The following is a 19,406-nucleotide window of genomic DNA, read 5'->3' on the forward strand; positions in this document are numbered from 1 at the left end:
GCGCTCAGTAAATATGATCGATTGATCGACTGATGGGGCGGCACTCCCTTCCCGGGCCTGCTGGCGGGCCCGCTCTCACTCCCTCTTCCCTCTGGCCGTTCTTCCCGGTAGGACCCCGGGCGTAGGTCGAGACGCGCGGAGTGGCACAAACTAGAGGTTTATTGGGAAATCAGACTACCCCCTCTCCCCTCCCCACCACCCCCCCGCCCCCCCAACAGGAAAGCTCAATAACCAGAAGCAAACACAGAAACAAAGGGCGGGGGCGGGAGGAGGGGGGTCTGGCTCCGGCCGCCCCCGTCCCCTCCGACCCCCACCTTCTCCCCCCTCCCTCAGTCATCCATCTCTTCCTCCTCATCCTCCTCCTCGCCCTCCTCCTCCTCCTCCTCGGCGGCGGCCAGCGCTTGCTCTTGGGCGGCCTTGAGGGCCAGCTCCTCTTCCACCGTGGGGTCGTTGGCCTCGGTGATCTCGGGGCCGCTGGGGTACTCCATCTGCGGGGCGGGCGGCAGCGCGGGGCAGAAGTTTCCGGGGCTGTATTTGTGGCCCCAGCCGATGTAGATGTTCTCAAACTTCCTGCGTGGGGTGGGGACGAGAGACGTCACGGGGCGCAACTGATTCATTCAGTCGTATTTATTGAGCGCTGACTATGTGCTGAGCGCCCAGGACCGGGACTCCGGGCTTTCCCCGCCCCTGGGCTCTGGGGAAGTGGGGAGCGTTGGAACCAGAGGGGGCCGCCAGGGCTAGAGGGGGTGGCTACTGATAAGAGCCCGCGCCTGGGAGTCAGAAGGTCATGGGTTCTAATCCTGACTCCACCACATGTCTGCTGTGTGACCTTGGGCAAGACTATTCACGTTTCTGAGTCTCAGTTACCTCATCTGTTAAATTGGAGATTAAGATTGTGAGCCCTGTGTGGGGACAGGGACCGTGTCCAACCTGACTACCTTGTATCTACCCCAGCATTTAGAGCAGTGCTTGGCACGTAGTAAATGCTTAACAAATGCCATAATTATGAATTATGATTATTATTACTACGGTGGCACTGGCGGCGGGATCAAAGGCAAGGGAGTGTGGCCTAATGGAAAGAGCACGGGCCTGGGAATCAGAGGACCTGGGTTCTAATTCCAGCTCTGCCAATTGCTTGGTGTGTGACCTCGAGCGAATCACTCAACTTTTCTTTCCCTCAACTGAAAGATGGGGATTCAATGCCTGTTCTCCTCCTACTTAGACTGCGACCCCCATGAGGGGGAGGGACTGCGTCCGTCCTAATTAACTTAAGAAGCAGCATGGCCTAGTGGCACGAGCACAGGTTTAGGGAGGCAAAGAATGTGGGTTCTAATCCTGGCTCTGCCACTTGTCTGCTGTGTGACCTTGGGCAAGCCACTTCACTTCTCTGGGCCTCAGTTCCCTCCTCTGTAAAATGGGGATTAAGACTGTGAGTCCCATGTGGGACAGAGACTGTGTCCAACCTGATGACCTTGAATCTACCCCAGCACTTAGAACAGTGCTCGGCATATAGTAAGCGCTTAACAAACACCATTATTATTATAAACGTTATGAGATCTATCCCAGTGCATAGAAAAGTGTTTGCTCCATAGTAAGCACTTAACAAATACCATTAAAAACAAGATAAAAGGAATGAGGGGGAGAGCTGGAAGACAGACAGTTCGGTCTGGTCCTCCCCATCCCACTCCACCTCAATCCTCTCATTCCGAGTCACCCCCAACCCCATTTTCCCCGCCCCCGCCCCCAAACAGTCCTGCAAACTGAGAGGCTCCGGTTCCTGCAAGTCCAGCCCGGGGGCTCCTTCCAATGTGCGTATCCCCTTGCCCCCAAGCCCCTTCCCCCAGCCCCCAACTGCTCCCCAGCCTGTCGGAGCCACTTACTTGCCGCTGGCGTAGGCATAGGCTCCGGGCCACAGATTGGAGCGCATCACGGCCACCGCGTACCGAGGCAGGAGCGGGTTGGACAGCCGGGCTGTCCAGGGGCTCATGTGCATGATCTCTGCCAACCGGGGAGGGGGGAACGGGGAGAGGAGAAGGAGAGAGGAAAGGAGAGAAGAGGAGAGAGGAGAGGAGAGGAGAGGAGGGGAGAGGAGAGGAGAGGAGAGAAGGAGAAGAAAAGAGGAGAGGGAGAGGAGAGGAAAGGAGAGGAAAGGGAGAGGGAGAAGAGAGGAAAGGAGAGGGAGGAGAGGAGAGGGAGAGGAGAGGAAAGGAGAGGGAGAAGGAGAGGAAAGGGAGAGGAAAGGGAGAGGGAGAGGAAAGGAGAGAAGGAGAAGGAGAGGAGGAGAAAGAGAGAGGGAGAGGAGAGGAAAGGGAGAGGAAAGGGAGAGGGAGAAGAGAGGAAAGGAGAGGGAGGAGAGGAAAGGGAGAGGAAAGGGAGAGGGAGAAGGAGAGGAAAGGGAGAGGGAGAAGGAGAGGACAGGGAGAGGGAGAGGAAAGGGAGAAGGAGAGGAGAGGGAGAAGGAGAGGAAAGGGAGAGAGGAGAGGAGAGGAGAGGAGAGGAGAGAGAGCTGAGCTGGAAGCGGAGCGAGCCCCGGCTCCGGGCTTGCGGGGCAGCACCGACACCCGAGACCCCGCCGCCGCCCCCGCCGCCCCCGCCGCCCCCAAGGCCCGGAACGGAGCGGGGCGAGGTCCGTACCTGCGTCCTCGGACAGCGGGGTCAGCAGCGGGGGCCCCACCTCCTGCTCGGTCTCTTCGAGCTCGTCCCCCTTCTCCTCCTCCTCCCCCAGCTCCTCCTCCTCCACTTTCTGCAGCGGGTTGATCCAGTTACAGCGGCCCTGGGGGGCGGACAGCAGGGAGCCCAATCGATCCATCAGTCAATCACTGGTACTTATTGCGCGCTTACTGCGCGCAGAGCACTGTACTAAGCGCTTGGGAAAGCACAATACAACAGAGCTAGTCGATGCGTTCCCCGCCCACTCCTCAAGAACCTCCAGTCGTTGCCCATCCACCTCCGCCTCCAACAGAAACTCTTCACCATCGGCTTGAAAGCCATCTACCCCCTGGCCCCCTCCTACCTCACCTCGCTGCTCTCTCACTCCCACCCAGCCCCAACACTTCGCTCCTCTAAGGCCGACCTTCTCACTGTGCTTCCATCTCGCCTATCTCGCCGCCCCCGCCCTGCCCCTGGCCCGGAACGCCCTCCCTCCTCAAATCCGACGGACAAATCCCCTCCCCTGCTTCAAAACCTTACTGAAAGCCCGTCTCCTCCAAGAGGCCTTCCCTAAGCCCCCTTTCGTCTTCTCCCACTCCCTTCCGCGTCGCCCCGATTCGCTCCCCTCTTTCACCCCCTCCCTCAACCTCACCGTACTTTCGTACAGATTCGGGATTTCTTTCTTTCTTTCGCCTCTCTAGACGGCGAGCTCGATGTGAGCGGAGAACCTGTCTACCCCCCTCTGTCGTAGCGCACTCTCCCTAAGCGCTTAATCCAGTGCTCTGCACACAGTAAGTGCCCCTTCCATGCTCTCGGTCGGTCGATCGATCGATCGATCGACCGATCGAAGCCCCGAGGGAGGGTCGGGGGACGGCGGGGGGGGGGGGCGGGGGGGGCACCTGTCTCCCCCCACCTCTAGACCGTGAGCTGGCTGTGAGCAGGGATCGTCTCTCCTTCACCGCCGTGCTGGGCTTTCCCGAGCGCTCGGTCCAGGGCTCCGCGCACAGCAAAGCGCTGGGTAAATCCGATGGAACGGATCGAATGGCCGGCGGGGCCACACCGGCGCTTAGAACCGTGCTGGGCACACAGCGATAGCGTCGTTTTTCTGTCATCACCTGAGGCAAGATGTGTTGCGCGTGGTGAACCCAGTTGGCGATGGAGTCGACGAGTTCCAGCACGGGGACGCCCTCGAAGTCCGGGTTCTCCTCGAAGGTGTCCCGCCCGCCGACGCCCTCCTCCTCCTCGTCGCCCTCCTCGTCGCCGAACTGGTAGAAGCCGAGGGGGCTGATGTGCGTGCCGGCCGAGATGCGGGCGATCTGGGCTCGCAGGTAGTGCGCCTCGTTGCCCGGGAAGGGCGGGTAGCTGACGACGGGCGCGTCCAGCCGGCCGGTCAGGAACTTCTTGATCTTGCGGGCGACGACGATGTGCGCGGGGCTGACGGGCGGCAGTCGGGTCCAGGGCCGGCCCGGCTCGGTGCACACGAAGTAGAGGAACTTGTTGGCGCCGGTGCGGGACTCCTCCCGCGGCACGGCGGGCGGCGGCTTCCAGCTGGGCTTCGGGGGCTCGTCCGCCTCGGCCTCCTCCTCCGCGACGCCCTCGACCTCCTCGCGCTCCTCGGCCCCCCGCGCCAGGGTCTCCTCCTCCTCCTCCTCCTCCTCCTCCGCCTCCTCCTCCTCCTCGCCCTCGCGCAGCTCCACCTCGGCCACCAGGTAGTAGCCCCGCAGGCCCAGGATCTTGCCCCAGAAGCGGCACGTCTGCACGGGCTGCTGCTCCACCAGCTGCTTCAGAGCCAGGCCGATGCGCAGCGTCTCGTCCGAGCCCAGCCCCACCCCGGCCTGCTCGAAGAAGAAGGCCGTCTCCTGCAGGTTGGGCACCGGCGTGTCCCCCTGGCGGGCCGGGGCAGCGGAGGGGCGGGGGGCGGGTCAGAGGGGCGTCGGCCCGCCCCCCGGCCGCGGCCCTCCACCCCACCCCACCCCCCCCCCCCACCTCGCCCCCGGGGCGGCTCCCCGGTCCGGCGGCCCCGGGCCCGGCGGTCTCACCGGCTCCTCCTCCGGATCCTGCTCGCCCTCCGGGGCCCCGCGCACGAAGAGCGCCCGCTGCCGCGCGGCCGTCTCGTAAACGGGCAGCTGCTCGTGCTGGTCGCGCAGCGTGTCCGGCGGCCTCTGGAAGCGCTCCTTCTGCACCTCGCGGTGCACCGACTCCAGGATGGCCAGCGGGGCCGCCGGACGCTCCGTCAGCAGCTTGTTCAGCAGGTTGACCAGGTGCTCGTACCTGCCGGCGCGCGGGGCGGAGAGCGGCGGGGCGGGGGGCGGGGGGCGGGGGGCGGTTGGGAGCTGAGGGACCCGCCACCTTGCAGCCTCCAGCGCGGCAGTCCGGCTCCCGGGGCGCCCCTCCTCCCCCCGCGCTGGGCCCCGGCTCCGAGCGGGCTCGGGGACGAGATCCCCGCACTCCGGCCGCGCTCCGCCTCTTCCCCTGCCCCGCCTCAGTTTACCCCCGGAGCAACGGGCGGGGCCCCCGTAGGACTGGGCCCCCTGGCCATCTGACTCACAGGCTGAGGTCAGACCGGACGTCGGTTTGGAGCAGGTAGGCCTTGGCGTTCTGCACCGCCAGTTCTCTGGGCTGGGGCTCGGGCAGCTCCAAGCCGAAGGCTTGGAAGCTGGGCGAGGCCCCCAGCCGGGGGTCCCCGGGGCTCAGCCTCGGGTCGTTTGGCAGGTAGGGCCCGTGGTTGCTTTCTGGCTCGGGGCCCAGGCTGCTCCCGGAGTCCAGGCTGCCCCGGGAGTCCGCCTGCTGAGAGCCCCTGCCCGGGGCGGGAGGCAGGCTCGGCCGGGGGTCCCCGAGGAGGCTGGCCCGGGGGTCCCCGAGGAGGCTGGCCCGGGCGTCCCCGAGGAGGCTGGGCCGGGGGTCCCCGAGGAGACTGGGCCGGGCGTCCCCGAGGAGGCTGGGCCGGGGGTCCCCGAGGAGGCTGGGCCGGGGGTCCCCGTGGAGGCTGGGCCGGGCGTCTCCGTGGAGGCTGGCCCGGGGGTCTCCGTGGAGGCTGGCCCGGGGGTCCCCGTGGAGGCTGGCCCGGGCGTCCCCGAGGAGGCTGGCCCGGGCGTCCCCGAGGACGCCGGGCCGGGACTCTTGGGAGTCACCCCCGGAGTCGGAGGCGCTGGCCGAGGGCCCTTGGCTGCCTCCGCGGGGCCGCGCGGAGGGGTCGGGGTCGGCCATCGGACGGCCCCGGGGCAAAGGGAGCGGGAGCCGAGGAGGCCGAGCTGGTGGGCCGGGGCCGCCGTTCCGGGGCTAACGGTCCGCCGGGCGGGGCGACCCCCGCGAGCGCCCCCTGCCGTTCGGGGAGGGGAGGGGCGGGGCGGGGCGGGGCGGAGCGGCCCTAAAGGGAGCCGGCCTTACTCGATAGTATTTATCGAGCGCTCATCCCGCCGGCGCTGCGGCTCGGCGACCCGGGGGGAAGGGACCACCCGGAAAAACGGGGGAGGAGGGCGGGGAGAGGCCGGCCGGCCCACTCCGCACGCTTGCAAGGGGGGCACGGGAGGAGGGATGGTGAGGATGACGATATTAAGCGCCCGCCGCGGGCCACGTACCGTTCTCGGCCCAGAAAACGGCCGCCAGAAACGAGTCCCCGACCCAAACTGTGTTTATTTGAAAGTGAGCCTCCCCGCAACCCGGCCCCCCGCCCCGCGGGACCGTCAGCTGCTGCCCCCGTTCCCGCCGCCGCCGCCGCCGATCTTGGCCTTGGCCTCCGGGCTGGGCACCCCGGGCTCCGGGCTGGAGGCCACCAGGGTGTCGTCGAGGGCCGGGGGCGGGCTGGCCCCCTCCTCCTTGGGCTCCAACTCCTGGAGGGAGAAGAGGGGGTGAGGACCGAAGTCCGGGAGCTCCGGCCGACTGGCGTACCGGGCCGGGGGGGGGGGGGGGGGGGGGCGGGGGAGGGGCGCGCGGGGGGCTCCTCCCCGGCTCCCACCGTCACCCCACCTGGCCCAGCAGCCCCTCCAAACTGGAGTCCAGGATGGTGCCCTCGGCCAGGCTGCCGCCGTCCTCGACGCTGATGAAGATGCTGGACACGTCGCCCTCCAGCCCTTCGTCGTGGAAGTCCGTCGCCTCTTCGGAGGGCGGGGGGCCGGGCCGGGCGGCCGCCGGCACCTTGAGCTTCTGCTCCTCCTCCAGCTGCCGCTTGAGCGCTTTCTCCTGGGCCAGGCGCAGCGCGATCAGGTCCTGGCCCGGCCGCGGCGCCAGCGCCAGGGGCTCCAGCTCCTCCTGGGACGGCAGGGCAGGGCCGGGGTCAGGGGCGGGGCTGCGGGTGGGGTCGGGGGCGGCAGGGGAGGGAGGAAGGGGGCGGGGCCGGGGGGAGGGGCGGCGGCGGCGGGCCGACGGCGGGCCGGCGGCGGCTGGGGGGTCCCGGCCCGACCCCGGCCGGGGAGGGGTCGGGGAAGGTCGGGGCGGGGGCGGGGGCGGGGGGGGGTGCAGGAGGCACGGATTCCGCTCCTCCCATTATCGGCAGCTCCGGGAGCCGGGGGCCCCAGCGTCCTGCCCTTCCCCCGCCCCCCGGCGCCCCAGCAGGGCCGGTCCCGTTCAGTCCCTCAGCTCCCCTCGGCCCTGGCCCCCCCAACCCGTGGCGGGCTGGCCGGCCCCTCCCCGCTCGGGGGGGGGAGGGGCGGGACTCTGGGCCCGGTGGGCGGCAGCAGGCGGAGCGGGGGGCGACGGGCGCGGCTCCAGGGGCGGCAGGGGGGTTCGGCGCCGGGGCCCGGAGGCCGGCTCCTTCACCTCGTCCAGGGCCGGGGAGGGCGGCTCCTTGGCCTCGGGGTCCTGCTTGCTGCTGGCCTCCAGGATGGCCATGATGGAGTGGGGGATGTGGGCTTGCTGGAGGCCAAGGGAGGAGCGGGGCTGAGGGCCGGAGGGTCCCCTCGGCCCCGTCCTAGCCCGGAACCCGGCCCGCCCCTCCCCTCCTCCAGGAGGATTCCGGGAGGCGCCCCCCCCGCCCCCCCCCCGCCCAGATCACATCCCCGCCCTCCAAACGCCCCGGGGCCCCGGCCGGAGAGCCGGCCCGCCCTCTTCCCGAAGCCCCGGGGAAGATCCCGCCCAGGTCCGCGTGCGCCGCCCCTCGCCCTCGCCCGCCCGGCGGCCGCCCCCGGGGCCCCGGCGGGTACCTGGTGGGGGGTGAAGGAGCGGACGTGGGCCAGCAGGGGCTCCCGCAGCTCGGGACACTTGTCGAACACGGCGCTGAGCTGCTGGGGCGGCAGCTGCAGGATGACCTGGAAGCTCTGGGGCTTGGTACGCTGGCAGCACTTGATGAAACCCTCCCACACCTTGGGGAACTTCCACACCTGGGGCCGGGCGGGCGAGGAGGACCGTGAGCTGCCGGCGGGGCGGCCGGCCGGGAGCCCCGTCCACCCCGACCGTGGTGCTGTACTCTCCCCGACGCTCAGTAAGGGGCTCTTGCGCACAGCAGGCGCCCGATAAATACCACTGACCGACTTGACCGGTCAAGAGGAGGAGGGCGGGAAGGAGCACATGGGGACCCGGGTGCGGCCCCTAGCCGTCCCCTGCCGTGACCTCCCCTCTCCTCCTGGGAGCCGGAGCACGCGCCCTGGGCCGGGCCCCTCTGGCTCCCCAGCCTCGCCCCCAGGCCCCGGCCACGCCCCCAGCCCCCCGCCCGGGCTCAACCCCCTCCTCCTGCCCCGGCATCCCGTCCCCGGCCCGGCCTCGCCCCCGAGCACCCGGACCCGCCCCGGCCCCCGGCCCAGAGGCACCTGCTTCATGATGAGGCGGGAGAGGATGTTCATGACGAAGCCGCCGAGGCGCGGGTACATGGTGAGGCCCTGGATGACCGTGCGCATGAGCAGCATGGGGAGGGGGCTCTGCTCCATCAGCTGCTGCATGACCACGGCCAGCACCTCCGACGTGTACACGTTGCGCTCCGCGAAGCACAGGTTGGTGGCTGCGTGGGGAGGACGGCGGGGAGGATGGGGGGCGGGGGGCCGGTCGGCCCGCGGTCCGGGAGCCCCGTGGGTTCGGCGCCCACCGCCGAGTCCCGGGGCCCCGGTCCCTCTCCCGGCCCCTTCCCTACAGCGGGGGACCCCGGCCCCGGGCATCCCACACCCCACTTCTGCCCCTCCCGCATCGAGACTCCCGGTGGGCCGGGTCCAAACCGTCGAGCCCCGCTCCGGATGGACTGAACTGGCGAGCGGGGCCGGTCGGCCGCATGGAAGAGTGGGCCGGACCCCGCACCTTTGATGATGGACTTCATGTCGCACTTGACCGAGTCGATGTTGTGCAGGGCGACGAGCAGCTCGCCGGGGGTCAGCGGGGACACGGCGGAGCCCCCGTCACCTGGGAGAAAGGAGGGCTGCCGGCTGCTCTGGGGCACAGCGCGATCCGGGGTCCGGGGTGGCATCGGTAGGGTGGGGGTTGGGTGCCGGCAGAGGGGCCGGGGTACGGACGAGACCGGGGCAGGGGACTCGCTGTGCTGGGTGCGCGCAGAGGGGATGGAGAGAGGGTGGGGGACTCCCCGTACTGGGTTCCCGGCGAGGGGACGGGGAAAGGCACCCGCTGTACTGGGTGTGCCTGGTGGGGGCACGAGAGAGGGGTATGGGACTCACCGTGCTGGGTGCCAAGCAGCCGGTTGAACACCTCCTTGACCACGATGGGGTTCAGTTTGATGAGTTTCGGCAGCGCCTGGATGACCTCCTTCTGCAGGGGGACCCCAGAGGGGAGCGGGAAAGAGAACGGGGTCGGCTCGATGTGCCTTCCGCCCCCGGCCGGGATCTGCCCCTGGCCCGGCCCGGCCACCCACCCCGCACCGGGTTCCCGCCCGGCCTGGGGTGTGCCCCCGTCCCGGCTGCCACCCGACGCCCCCGACTCCCCGCCTGCCACAGGCCCCGCACCTTCTCCAGCCCGTTGAGCACGGGGATGAGGAAGCGGACGTCGGGCAGACGCTTGTGGTACAGGTCCCGCACGCGCTTCACCAGCTCCGGGGAGGGAGGCACTGCCGCGGGTGAGGAGGGGTGAGGCCCTCGCTCGGCCGGGGTGAGGGAGGGAGGGGAAAAGAGAAGGGGGGGAGGGCAATCCGGGGGGCGGGAGCTAGGTTCAGCCAGAGGGGGAGGAGGGAGGCAGCCGGGGGGAGGTGGGGGGTGGGTCCCGGGGGATACCTTTGTCCGTGAGGCTGTGCAGGCAGCGGGTCACCAGGGTCTCCGCTCCCTTGGGGCAGTTCTCCACCAACAGGAGCAGCTCGGGGGAGTTCATGCCCATACCCCGGATCTGCGCACACGGGTGGGGTCAAAGCGGGGCCTTGGGTGGGCCGGGGAGGGGATGGGGATCGGGGGGGGGGGGGGGGGGCGGCGGCGCGCGGCCCCTCACCGGCTGCTCGACGACCCTGAGAACGGTGCGCTTGATGTCGGCGATGGCCTCGGTGTAGACGGCCGCCAGCTCGTGGATCAGCTTGTGGTTTTGGGGCAGCAGTGCCAGGTAGAGGTAGAGGCACTGCTTCACCGTCTCTTCCGTCCAGGGAGCCGCCACCTCTGCCGGCAGACGGGCAGTCAGTCAATTGCGCTTACTGAGTGCTCACTGTGTGCGGAGCACCGCACTAAGCACTTGGGAGAGGACAAAACAATAAAACGGACACGTTCCCTGTCCGCGTCGAGTTTACGGTCTGAACGAGGGAGACGGACATTAATACAAATCGACGTATTACGGACACTGGCGTAAGCGCCGTGAGGCCGGGGCGGTGGTGGTGAACGAAGGGAGCGAGTCAGGGCAACGTTGAAGGAAGCGGAAGAGAGGAATTGAGGGCTTAGTCAAGGGAAGGCCTCTTGGAGGAGATGGGCCTTCAGTAAGGCTTCGAAGGAGGTGAGGAGGGGGAGTCAGTGTCGGTCAGATGTGAGGAGGGAGGGCGTTCCAGGCCGGAGGCAGGATGGGGGAGATAGGGCGGGGGCGAGATAGATGAGATCGAGGTACAGTGAGAAGGTTGGCATTAGAGGAGCGGAGGGCGCGGGTGGGACTGTAGCAGGAGAGTAGGGAGGTGAGGTGGGAGGGGGCCCCACGAGCCAGAGTCCCGTCGGGGCCCGAGCTCGCCCACCCCCACCCCGCCCGTTCTCCCACCTACCCGTGTCCTTGTCGGCCCCGAAGAGCACGGAGGGCGGGTTGGGGTGCACCAGCAGCTGCAGGTAGTTGAGGGCAAACTTCTCCACGTACTCCCGCAGCTGCTCCTTCTCGTACATGCGCTTGATGAATAGGAGGGCCTGAGAGCGGACCTGGAGGGGAAGGAGGGAGGGGTCGCGGCGCGGGTCCCCGAGAGCGGTCAAGGCGGGGGCAACTGTGCACATGACAGCCTGGGAGGGGTGCGGAAGACGGAGGGCGGAGACACCGGCCCGCTCCGCCGGGACGGGGGCCTCCCAAGGCGGGGCCGGGGCCGCCCGGAGGCGAGGCTGGTGGTTCTGGGGTGGGGGGCGGGGGCCGGAGACCGCGCACCTTGTCCTTGTCGTGGGAGCTGAGGTCCAGAAGCGCGTGCAGGAACTGGAACTGGCGTGACGGGCGCTTGAAGATCAGGTCGCGGAGGGTCGCCATCCCAAGGTAGGCCCGGCTCTGCCGGAACAGAGAGGTGCGCTGGGACGCGCTCCGATGCGCTGGGGATGCTGGGACCCACTGGTTCCCACTGGGATGCACTGGGAATGCTGGGATGCACTGAGGATGCTGGGGACCACTGGGATGCACTGGAAACATTGGGGATTCTGGGACCCGCTCAGACGTACTCAGGTCCAGAAACCCTGGCACCACTGGGACAGCCAGAGGTGCAACCGATTCTCTTCCTCCCTCCCATCGCTCGGCTCCCCGTTCCAGGCCCGCTTGAGGCCTGGGGGGTACCGGGCTCACCTCGTCTTCACAGTACTTGCGGACCACTTCCAGGGCGCTCTCTGTGATGAGCGGCGCCTCCAGTACCACCTTGGTGAAGACCCTGGTGAGAGAGAGCGCGTTCAGGGGACCGAAATTAGACCTAATTGGCCCCGTAGATTTCAGGCCAAAGGAACGGGATTACAGGGATGGGGAGCCTGGGGCCACAGGGCGTGAGGGTGCCTCCAGGAGAATCCCTCCGTCCCCCACGCCCCTCACCCGTCCTTCTGGTCGGGCTTCTCCTGCAGGCCAGACAGCAGGCCGATGAGGCAGGCGTCGTATCTGTCCAGCGAGCCGGCCGGCCCGGCGGCCAGGTAGGCGTTGTACTCCTGGTAGAGCCAGGCGAAAGCCAGGTCGAGGCGGGAGCGGACGTCCTCCAGGATGAAGGCCAGGACCTGCTCCTTCAGCCCCACCGCCAGCTGCGGTACCAGGCTGGCCAGGATCTTCACGCGCACCTGCAGGGCCGGAGTGGAGCGGGATGATGCCAGAGGCTCGCCCGGTCCTCATCACCCAGCCCCCACAGGGGCAAGGGAAAGGGAGAAGGGAAAAGGAAGAAAGGGCCCCAGAGGAAGGCAGGGGTAGGAAGGGCGGCCTCACCTGGGCAGCCCCGCTGCAGGCCACGGCCTTCTCGGCGCGCAGGATGCGGGTCACGGCCCCCAACTTCATGGCCTCGATCTGGCTGTCCGTCAGTGGCTTCAGCACATCGCTCAGGCGAAAAACCTTCTTGCGGCCTCCCGCCCCAGCCAGCCTGGGGAGGGGGATGGTAAGGAGCCGGGCTGAGGGCCAGGCTGGGGGACTTAGAGCCCGTACCCTCCCCGACCCCACACGCCTCCTAGGGCTAGTACTGCGGGAGACTGACCCGAGTTGGACGGTGGGATAACAGGCGGGGGCGGGTGAACGGTCAGAAGGCGGATGAAGGAAATGAATGGGCAGGGGCCAGGTGGACAAGCACAGTGTGCATCAGGGACGTGCACGGGCAGAGGCCTTGACAGGGGTTGGGCGGCCAGGATGATGGGGCAGGGGACTGGAGGACGGATTGAGAGGGGTCCTCTGGGGGGCAGATGCGAGGATAAGGCCTGGTTGGGGATGTGGGCTGCCCAGGGCTGGGTGGGCACGACCGCCTTGACGGATGGGCGAGGGCTGGCCGGGATGACGGGCGTGGACCGGCTGGGGCCGCGGACTGACCGGGGCTGGGTGGCCGGGATGATGGGCTCGGGCCGCCTCTTGACCTGCGGCGCTTCATCGGGCAGGGTGGCGGCGGAAGCACTCTGGGAGCCAAGCACAGAGATGGCCTGGCCCTGGCCCAGGGCTGACAGCCGCCGCTTGATCAGCACGTTCTCCGGCTTGGCCAGCTTCTCCTCCTTGGGCTCCGTCTTGGGGTGCTTGGGGTGCTCCACGCCTGAGGGGAGGGGCCGCACACAAGGGGGTTACGTGGGGTCCAACCATCCGCCCCCAAACCCACCTTCCGGCCCCACCCACGCCTCTCCCTGATCCAGGCCACCTCACCCTCCCCGAGCCGGGCCCGGCCCGGCCAAGCCACAGCCGGTCCCCAGGCGGGTGCCCCTCGGGGCCTACTGCCCAAGCCCACCTGGGCCAAGCCCTGCGGCAGTCATCTGCGTGGCCATGAGGCGGGCCAGGTGCTTGATCTGGGCATCGGTGCCCGCTGACTCCACGGGCGTATAGGTAGCCTGGAAGGAGGCGGGCATGGCCTCGGGCAAGTACACCATGCTGATCAGCACCTGGGGCGGACACAGTTGGGGCGGAGTCGGGAGGTGATGGTGGGAAAGGTCTGAGGCTGCCATTCCGGGGAGGGAGGGGCCGATCCCATCTCTTCTAGAGCTCTGTATGGGCCCGGCGGCCACAGGCCCCCTCCCCTCAGCCTCCGGGGTTCTGGGCCCCTAGGGTGAAGCCTCCCCCAACACCCCAGCCCAGCCCAGGTCAATCTGGGGACCCCGTGGGTCCCACCAGGTTGGCCACGTTGTCCGGCGTGAGCAGCGGTTGCAGGAACTCAGCCGTGATGTCCGTGTCTGACTGGGCCGCGCTCTGGGCCGACGGTTTGGCGGCCGAAGGGTTGCCGGACTCCAGGTCCTTGTCCTCGTCGTCCTCGGCCAGACTGGGCTCTGTGGGGCTCTGTGGTCAGGCCGGCCCCCTCCCCGGCCCCCGCCTTCTCCCTCTTCTCCACTCTGCCCCTGGTCACCTCCTACAGTCAGGCCTGCTCCCCGCTCCGGCCACCCACGTTACATTAAGCTCTGTGGGGCCACGCAGATGGCCCCAGCCACCTCTATCCTCAGCCAACTCGCCACAGGCAGTTCCGTCCCCTCCTCTGGAGCTCCTGTCCTTAGCTGCCACCCACCCCCCAGTCATTCCCATCTCCTCCGAGACCTCCACGTCCTCAGCCACCCCCCTCCAGAGTCAGTCCCATCCCCTCTCCTGGGTCCCCCCACCTAGTCCTCAGCCACTACGCTGCAGGACACTGTGGTCAGCCCCCCTCGTCTCCTCTCCCGGGCCCCCCACCCTCCCCTCACCGATCTTCATCTTCTTCAGGACGGGGTCCCCATCCTCGCGCGGGCGCTTCCGCGGCTCCCTGAGGCTGGGTGTGCTGCGGGCGATCTCGGCCTGGGGGGTGCCCAGGTCCACGAGCAGCGTGGTGATCTGAGGCTGGAAGTCGCAGGACGACGGGTGCTTCAGGACGCTCAGCAGGTGCAGCTTCAGGTTCTTGCGCACGCTGCTGACCTGCGACTTGGCCAGTGTTGGGGGCAGGTTGGCTGCCAGAGGCAGAGGATGACAGGTGATGAGAGGTGGGGGATCCCCCCGGGGGCCAGGGGAGGGAAAGAGCCCCGGGGCTGTGCCGGGGAGGGGCGCGTTGGGACCAGGGCTCACCGTGGAGGGTCTCGTAGGCCTGGATGACCTCGGCCATGAACATGGGGCGCTGGCGGGCGATGTTGGCGAGGGCGCCCAGGGCCGTGGTCAGGTTGATGGACGAGATGGCCGGGTGCACCATGAACTTCAACAGCTGCTCCAGCGCGTTCCGGCCCTCATCCCAAAGCACATCTGGGGCCGGGGAGTAAGCGGGGTCACTCCAGCGCCCGCCCAGAGGGAAGGCAGGGCTCCTTCTAAGGGTCCGACAGTAGAGGGACTCAGGGCTCTTGGTGGTGAACTGGGGTTTGGGGGCAGAGGGGTGTAAGGGTCGGGCGGGGGTAGGGTCAACTCAAGAGTTTGTTGAGGGGAAGGGCTGGGGGGGGGGGGGGTCACTCTTGGGGTCGGGGGCGACTCACGGTATTTGATGTATGGGTGGTCCTTGGGCACGCGGTCGAGGCTGACGTCGCGCTCGTGGCGCCGGGGCACATCCGAGTCAGCCCCGCGGGGGGACAGCGTGATGACGAGACCCTCCACGAACTTGATGGCGTGGGTGCGGACGCCGTCGTTGTCCGAGTCCAGCAGCAGGATGATGTCTGCGGCCATGGCCGAAACCATCTCCCAGCAGGCCTCCTGCATCTCGCTGACCGCCTTGGACTTCACCATCCACTGCCCCGCGGCCCCGCCCGGACACGCCCGGTGTCAGCAGCCGCCCGCGCCCGGCCCCGCCCCAGGAGCGACCCCAGAAGCCCCCACACCGCCCTGGCCGTCTCCACGGCCAAAGGGCCTCCTCCCACCCCGGGGCAGTCCCCAGGCCATGGGGATGAGCAGACTGGGGCTCACCTCAAGCCGGCAGGGCTGGGCTGGGAGCCTGGGGGGGTGGTGGTGGGGGCTGTAGGGGCTCACCTGCAGGGCCACCTTGTAAAGCTGGGTCATGGTAAGGATGGCTTTCTTCACCACATTCACGTTCTCGTCCTTGAGCAGCATGTTCAGGTTGGCAATCAGTTTCAGCAGCAGCTCGATGTCCCTCTTGCTGCCGGGGCGGACGAGAGCCGGGGGGAGGGGTGTTGGGTGGAGGGAGAGGGGAGGGGGGATGGAGGATGGTCCAACCCGGGGGCGGGGGCGGGACGACAGGGAACTGCTGCACCCCAGCACCCCATCCTTCCCCCCGTAGAGCTGCATACCAAGCTTCCTCGATGAAGCCGATGACAAATTTGCGAACCTCAACCGATTTGTCTGCCTGGAAGGCGATGATCTCCTGGAGAGGGAGGGGGCGATGAGGCCTGAGGTGTGCCGGGGAGGGGGAAGCCCCACCCACACCATCTCTGGTCTCACTCACATCTAGAAAGTTGTCCAGCAGCGTTGGGTCCTTGTTGATGATCAGCTCCTGGACCTGCCGGGGAGGGGGAGGCCGGAGAGGGTCACGTGACGCCGTCTGCCCGCCCACCTCCCTCCCCGAGGCCCCGGCCCCACCTGACACCTACCTGCTTGAGCATGGTGATTTTTGAGTCATTGGAGATCAGGGCTGCCTGGTTCAGCAAGTCCACCACCTGAGGCAAGGCGGGAGGTGGGGGGGAAGGACATGGAAGCCCTTGAGTACCCCAAGGGTCTGGACTCCTCTGTCTCGATCAACCAGCACATTCAAAAGGGCTCCAAATCCTGTCGGTTCAACCTCCCCAACATCACTACAATCCGCCCTTTTCTCTGCATCCAATACCGCTCCCACACTGATCCGAGCACTTATCCTATCCCGACCTGACTACTGCATCAGCCTCCTTGCTGACCTCCCTGCCTCCTGCCTCGACTTCACTCTGCTGCGCCTGAATCATTTTTCTAAAGAAAGATCAGTCCACGTCTCCCCACTCTCCACAAAGCGGAAACTCCTCACAAATGGCTTTAAAGTAATCAGCTCTCCCCTTCCTAGCTTACCTCGTTCATTTCCTACTAGCCCCAGCCTGCACACTTCACTCCTCCAATGCCAACCTATTCACTGTGCCCCGATCTCACCTTTTTCTTTATTAAAATGTCACTTTTTGAGTGTTTATCCTACTTTCACGGATGAGGGAATCGAGATCCGGAGAAATGAAGTGACTTGCCCAGGTACTGTACTAAGCGCTGGGGTGGGTACAAATTAATCAGGTGGGACAGTCTATATCCCACATGGGGTCCAGTCTTAAACCCCTTTTGACAGATGAGGTAACTGAGGCAAGTTAAGTGACTTGCCCAAGGGCACCCAGCAGACAAGTGGTGGAGCCGGGATTAGAGCCAGGTCATCTGACTTCCAGGCCCGTGTTCTATCCCCTAGGCAACACTCCTGAATCTCACCACCGACCCCAGGGCTCACATCCAACTTCTGGCCTAAAACTCCCTCTCTCTATCCAACTACCCCCATCCTCTCCGCCTTCAAAACCCCATTAATATCACACCTCCTCCAAGTGACCTTTCCCGGCCTAAACTTTCACTTCCTAGACACTTGGATCTGTACCCTTTACATACTAGTCACACCATCCTCAAACCCACAGCATTTCCCTACACACCCAAAATTTAAATGTCTCTCTCCCCTTGAGATTTTGAACAGGAAACCTGACTACCGATGACGTGGTATCGTACTCTCCCAGATGCACAGTGCTGTGCTCCGCACATAGTAAGAGCTCAATAAATACCGCTGATTGACCGAGAGGCCTTTGAGATTGTCTCCCCGAACCCTTCCATCCCCAGCCCACCTGCCCTGGCCGGGGCACAGGAGCAAGGGGCTCTGGACCAGGGCTCTAATCCCCGCTCTGCCAAAGACCTCCTATGTGAACTTGGGCAAATCATTTAACTTCACTGTGTCTAAGTTTCCGTCATCTGCAAAATGGGGACTCAGTACCCCTTTTCCCTCCTACTTTGGCTTTGAGCTCCATGTAAGCCCTGATTAGGGGTAGATACGGGATAATCGCATTGGACACTGTCCCTGTCCCTCACAGGGCTCATGGTCTTAATCCCCATTTTACAGATGACAGAAATGAGGCCCAGAGAAGTGAAGTGACTTGCCCACTATCACTCAGCAGAGAAGTGGCGAAGGAGGGATTAGAACCAGTTCCTCTGGTACATAAGGACAGAGGAGGAGCAGGGCGTAGAGGATAGAGCAGGGGACTGGGAGTCAGGTCATGGGTTCTAATCCCGGCTCCGCCTGTCAGATGGGTGACTTTGGTCAAGTCACTTCACTTCTCTGAGTGTCAGTTCCTTCCTCTGAAAAAAGGGATGAAGACTGGGAGTCCCACGGGGGACAACCTGATCACCTTCTATCCCCCCACAGCTTAGAACAGTGTGGCTCAGTGGAAAGAGCATGGGCTTTGGAGTCGGGGCTCATGAGTTCGAATCCCAGCTCTGCCACTTGTCGGCTGTGTGACTGTGGGCAAGTCACTTAACTTCTCGGTGCCTCAGTTCCCTCATCTGTAAAATGGGGATGAAGACTGTGAGCCCCACGTGGGACAACCTGATTCCCCTAGGTCTACCCCAGCGCTTAGAACAGTGCTCGGCACATAGTAAGCGCTTAACAAATACCAACATTAATTAGAACAGTGCTTGGCACAGAGTAAGCACCCAACAAATGCCATCATTATTATGATACCGCCGCTCCTCTCCCAAGTGCTCGGTGGAGTGCTTGGCACAGAGTAAGGGCTCGATACACCCGAATGACTGAATGTCGAATTGAACATTCCAAGCGCTTAGTCCAGTGCTTGGCACATAATAATGTTGGTATTTGTTAAGCGCTTACTACGTGCAGAGCACTGTTCTAAGCGCTGGGGTAGATACAGGCAGCGCGGCTCGGTGGAAAGAGCCCGGGCTTTGGAGTCAGAGGTCATGAGTTCGAATCCCGGCTCGGCCACTTGTCAGCGGTGTGACTGTGGGCAAGTCACTTCACTTCTCTGGGCCTCAGTTACCTCATCTGTGAAATGGGGATGAAGACTGTGAGCCCCACGTGGGACAACCCGATTCCCCTGTGTCTACCCCAGCGCTTAGAACAGCGCTCTGCACCTAGTAAGCGCTTAACAAATACCAACATTATTATTATACAGGGGAATGAGGTTGTCCCACGTGAGGCTCCCAGTCTTCATCCCCATTTTCCAGATGAGGGAACTGCGGCACAGACAAGTGACTTGCCCACAGTCACACAGCTGACAAAGGGCGTTCAAGAAATACTCTCGAATGAGTCGGTGCTTGGCACAAGGTGAGCGTTTACCAACCCCCCCCCCCCATGTGACTTTTATTGAGCCACGCTGGAGCAGCGTGGCTCAGTGGAAAGAGCACGGGATTGGGAGTCAGAGGTCATGGGTTCGAATCCCTGCTCTGCCCCTTGTCAGCTGGGTGACTGTGGGCGAGTCACTTCACTTCTCTCCGCCACAGTTCCCTCATCTGTCAAATGGGGATTAACTGTGAGTGTCACGTGGGACAATCTGATTATCCTGTATCTCCCCCAGCGCTTAGAACGGTGCTCGGCACGGAGTAAGCGCTTCACCAATACCAACATTATTGTGGTCGTGGTCCCGGGGGGCGTCTCACCCGCTCCGAGGTGCTCATGCCGTCGACGCCCCCGCCGTCCTCCTGGGTGAAGAACTGCGAGGCCACACTCATGCGGGTGACGCCGCTGCTGCTCCCGCTCGCCATGGCGGCCTCTCCGTCCTGAGGGGCGACGGCGTCCTCAGCCTTCGCCCCCCGCCGTCCCGGGCCCCGCAGGGTGGGCCTTGTCGGCAGAGCCCGGGGCAACGGCCGCGCCTCCAGCCAATCCCCGTCCACGCCGAGGACCCGGATGTTGCCTGCCCTCCCGGCCGGGGGGACCGCCCCCCCCCCCCCCAGGACCGCTGCCCCGTCCCCGCTCGGCCCCCGGGGATTCCCCCGCCTCCCCCCTCCCGGGGACCCCCGCTCACCCCCTGCCTCAGCCGCCCCCTCCGGGAGAAGAACGGAGGCTCCCCCGCCCCCAACGTCCCGCCCTCAGGGGCCCCTCAGAGCGGCCGCCATCTTCCGCCCAGCGCCGGGCCACT

The 19,406-nt window shown here is 65.9% G+C and overlaps 2 protein-coding genes across 3 annotated transcripts; both read right to left on the reverse strand.

The window, feature by feature from the left end:
- Window positions 1–327: 327 nt before the first annotated feature.
- On the reverse strand, window positions 328–5,932 carry RSPH6A (radial spoke head 6 homolog A). The gene is made up of 6 exons (XM_029065226.2): window positions 5,198–5,932; window positions 4,689–4,920; window positions 3,765–4,535; window positions 2,635–2,773; window positions 1,881–1,998; window positions 328–570 (listed from the first exon to the last, which is right to left on the reverse strand). The coding sequence occupies exons 1-6, from the start codon at window positions 5,854–5,856 to the stop codon at window positions 330–332; spliced, it is 2,160 nt and encodes a 719-aa protein (XP_028921059.1). The 5' UTR covers window positions 5,857–5,932; the 3' UTR covers window positions 328–329.
- Window positions 5,933–6,262: 330 nt separating this feature from the next.
- SYMPK (symplekin) lies at window positions 6,263–19,385 on the reverse strand. Of its 2 annotated transcripts, XM_029065197.2 has the most exons (27): window positions 19,293–19,385; window positions 18,928–19,047; window positions 15,867–15,932; window positions 15,722–15,775; window positions 15,567–15,640; window positions 15,289–15,415; window positions 14,802–15,051; window positions 14,407–14,577; window positions 14,052–14,291; window positions 13,492–13,646; window positions 13,115–13,265; window positions 12,712–12,925; window positions 12,124–12,274; window positions 11,746–11,981; window positions 11,509–11,590; window positions 11,107–11,220; window positions 10,742–10,889; window positions 9,997–10,157; window positions 9,789–9,897; window positions 9,525–9,625; window positions 9,240–9,330; window positions 8,869–8,970; window positions 8,391–8,578; window positions 7,788–7,964; window positions 7,405–7,500; window positions 6,616–6,897; window positions 6,263–6,479 (listed from the first exon to the last, which is right to left on the reverse strand). In XM_029065197.2, the coding sequence occupies exons 2-27, from the start codon at window positions 19,030–19,032 to the stop codon at window positions 6,333–6,335; spliced, it is 3,792 nt and encodes a 1,263-aa protein (XP_028921030.1). In that variant the 5' UTR covers window positions 19,033–19,047; window positions 19,293–19,385; the 3' UTR covers window positions 6,263–6,332. The 2 variants fall into 2 exon arrangements, with proteins under 2 accessions (XP_028921030.1, XP_028921031.1); XM_029065198.2 differs by lacking the exon at window positions 19,293–19,385 and having other exon boundaries at window positions 18,928–19,116.
- Window positions 19,386–19,406: the final 21 nt, after the last annotated feature.

The sequence above is a fragment of the Ornithorhynchus anatinus genome, chromosome 5 (assembly GCF_004115215.2).
Source record: "Ornithorhynchus anatinus isolate Pmale09 chromosome 5, mOrnAna1.pri.v4, whole genome shotgun sequence".
Taxonomy (NCBI): domain Eukaryota; kingdom Metazoa; phylum Chordata; class Mammalia; order Monotremata; family Ornithorhynchidae; genus Ornithorhynchus; species Ornithorhynchus anatinus.

Coding starts and splice junctions, on each gene's coding strand:
- SYMPK (XM_029065197.2), bottom strand. CDS start 19,032: ATGGCGAGCGGGAGCAGCAGCGGCGTCACCCGCATGAGTGTGGCCTCG. Junction 15,776..15,866: donor AAATCACCATGCTCAAGCAG/GTAGGTGTCAGG, acceptor CCTCCCCGGCAG/GTCCAGGAGCTGATCATCAA. Junction 13,266..13,491: donor CGGACAACGTGGCCAACCTG/GTGGGACCCACG, acceptor TGTCCGCCCCAG/GTGCTGATCAGCATGGTGTA.
- RSPH6A (XM_029065226.2), bottom strand. CDS start 5,856: ATGGCCGACCCCGACCCCTCCGCGCGGCCCCGCGGAGGCAGCCAAGGG. Junction 4,536..4,688: donor AGGATCCGGAGGAGGAGCCG/GTGAGACCGCCG, acceptor CCGGCCCGCCAG/GGGGACACGCCGGTGCCCAA. Junction 1,999..2,634: donor CCCGCTGTCCGAGGACGCAG/GTACGGACCTCG, acceptor CCCGGTTGGCAG/AGATCATGCACATGAGCCCC.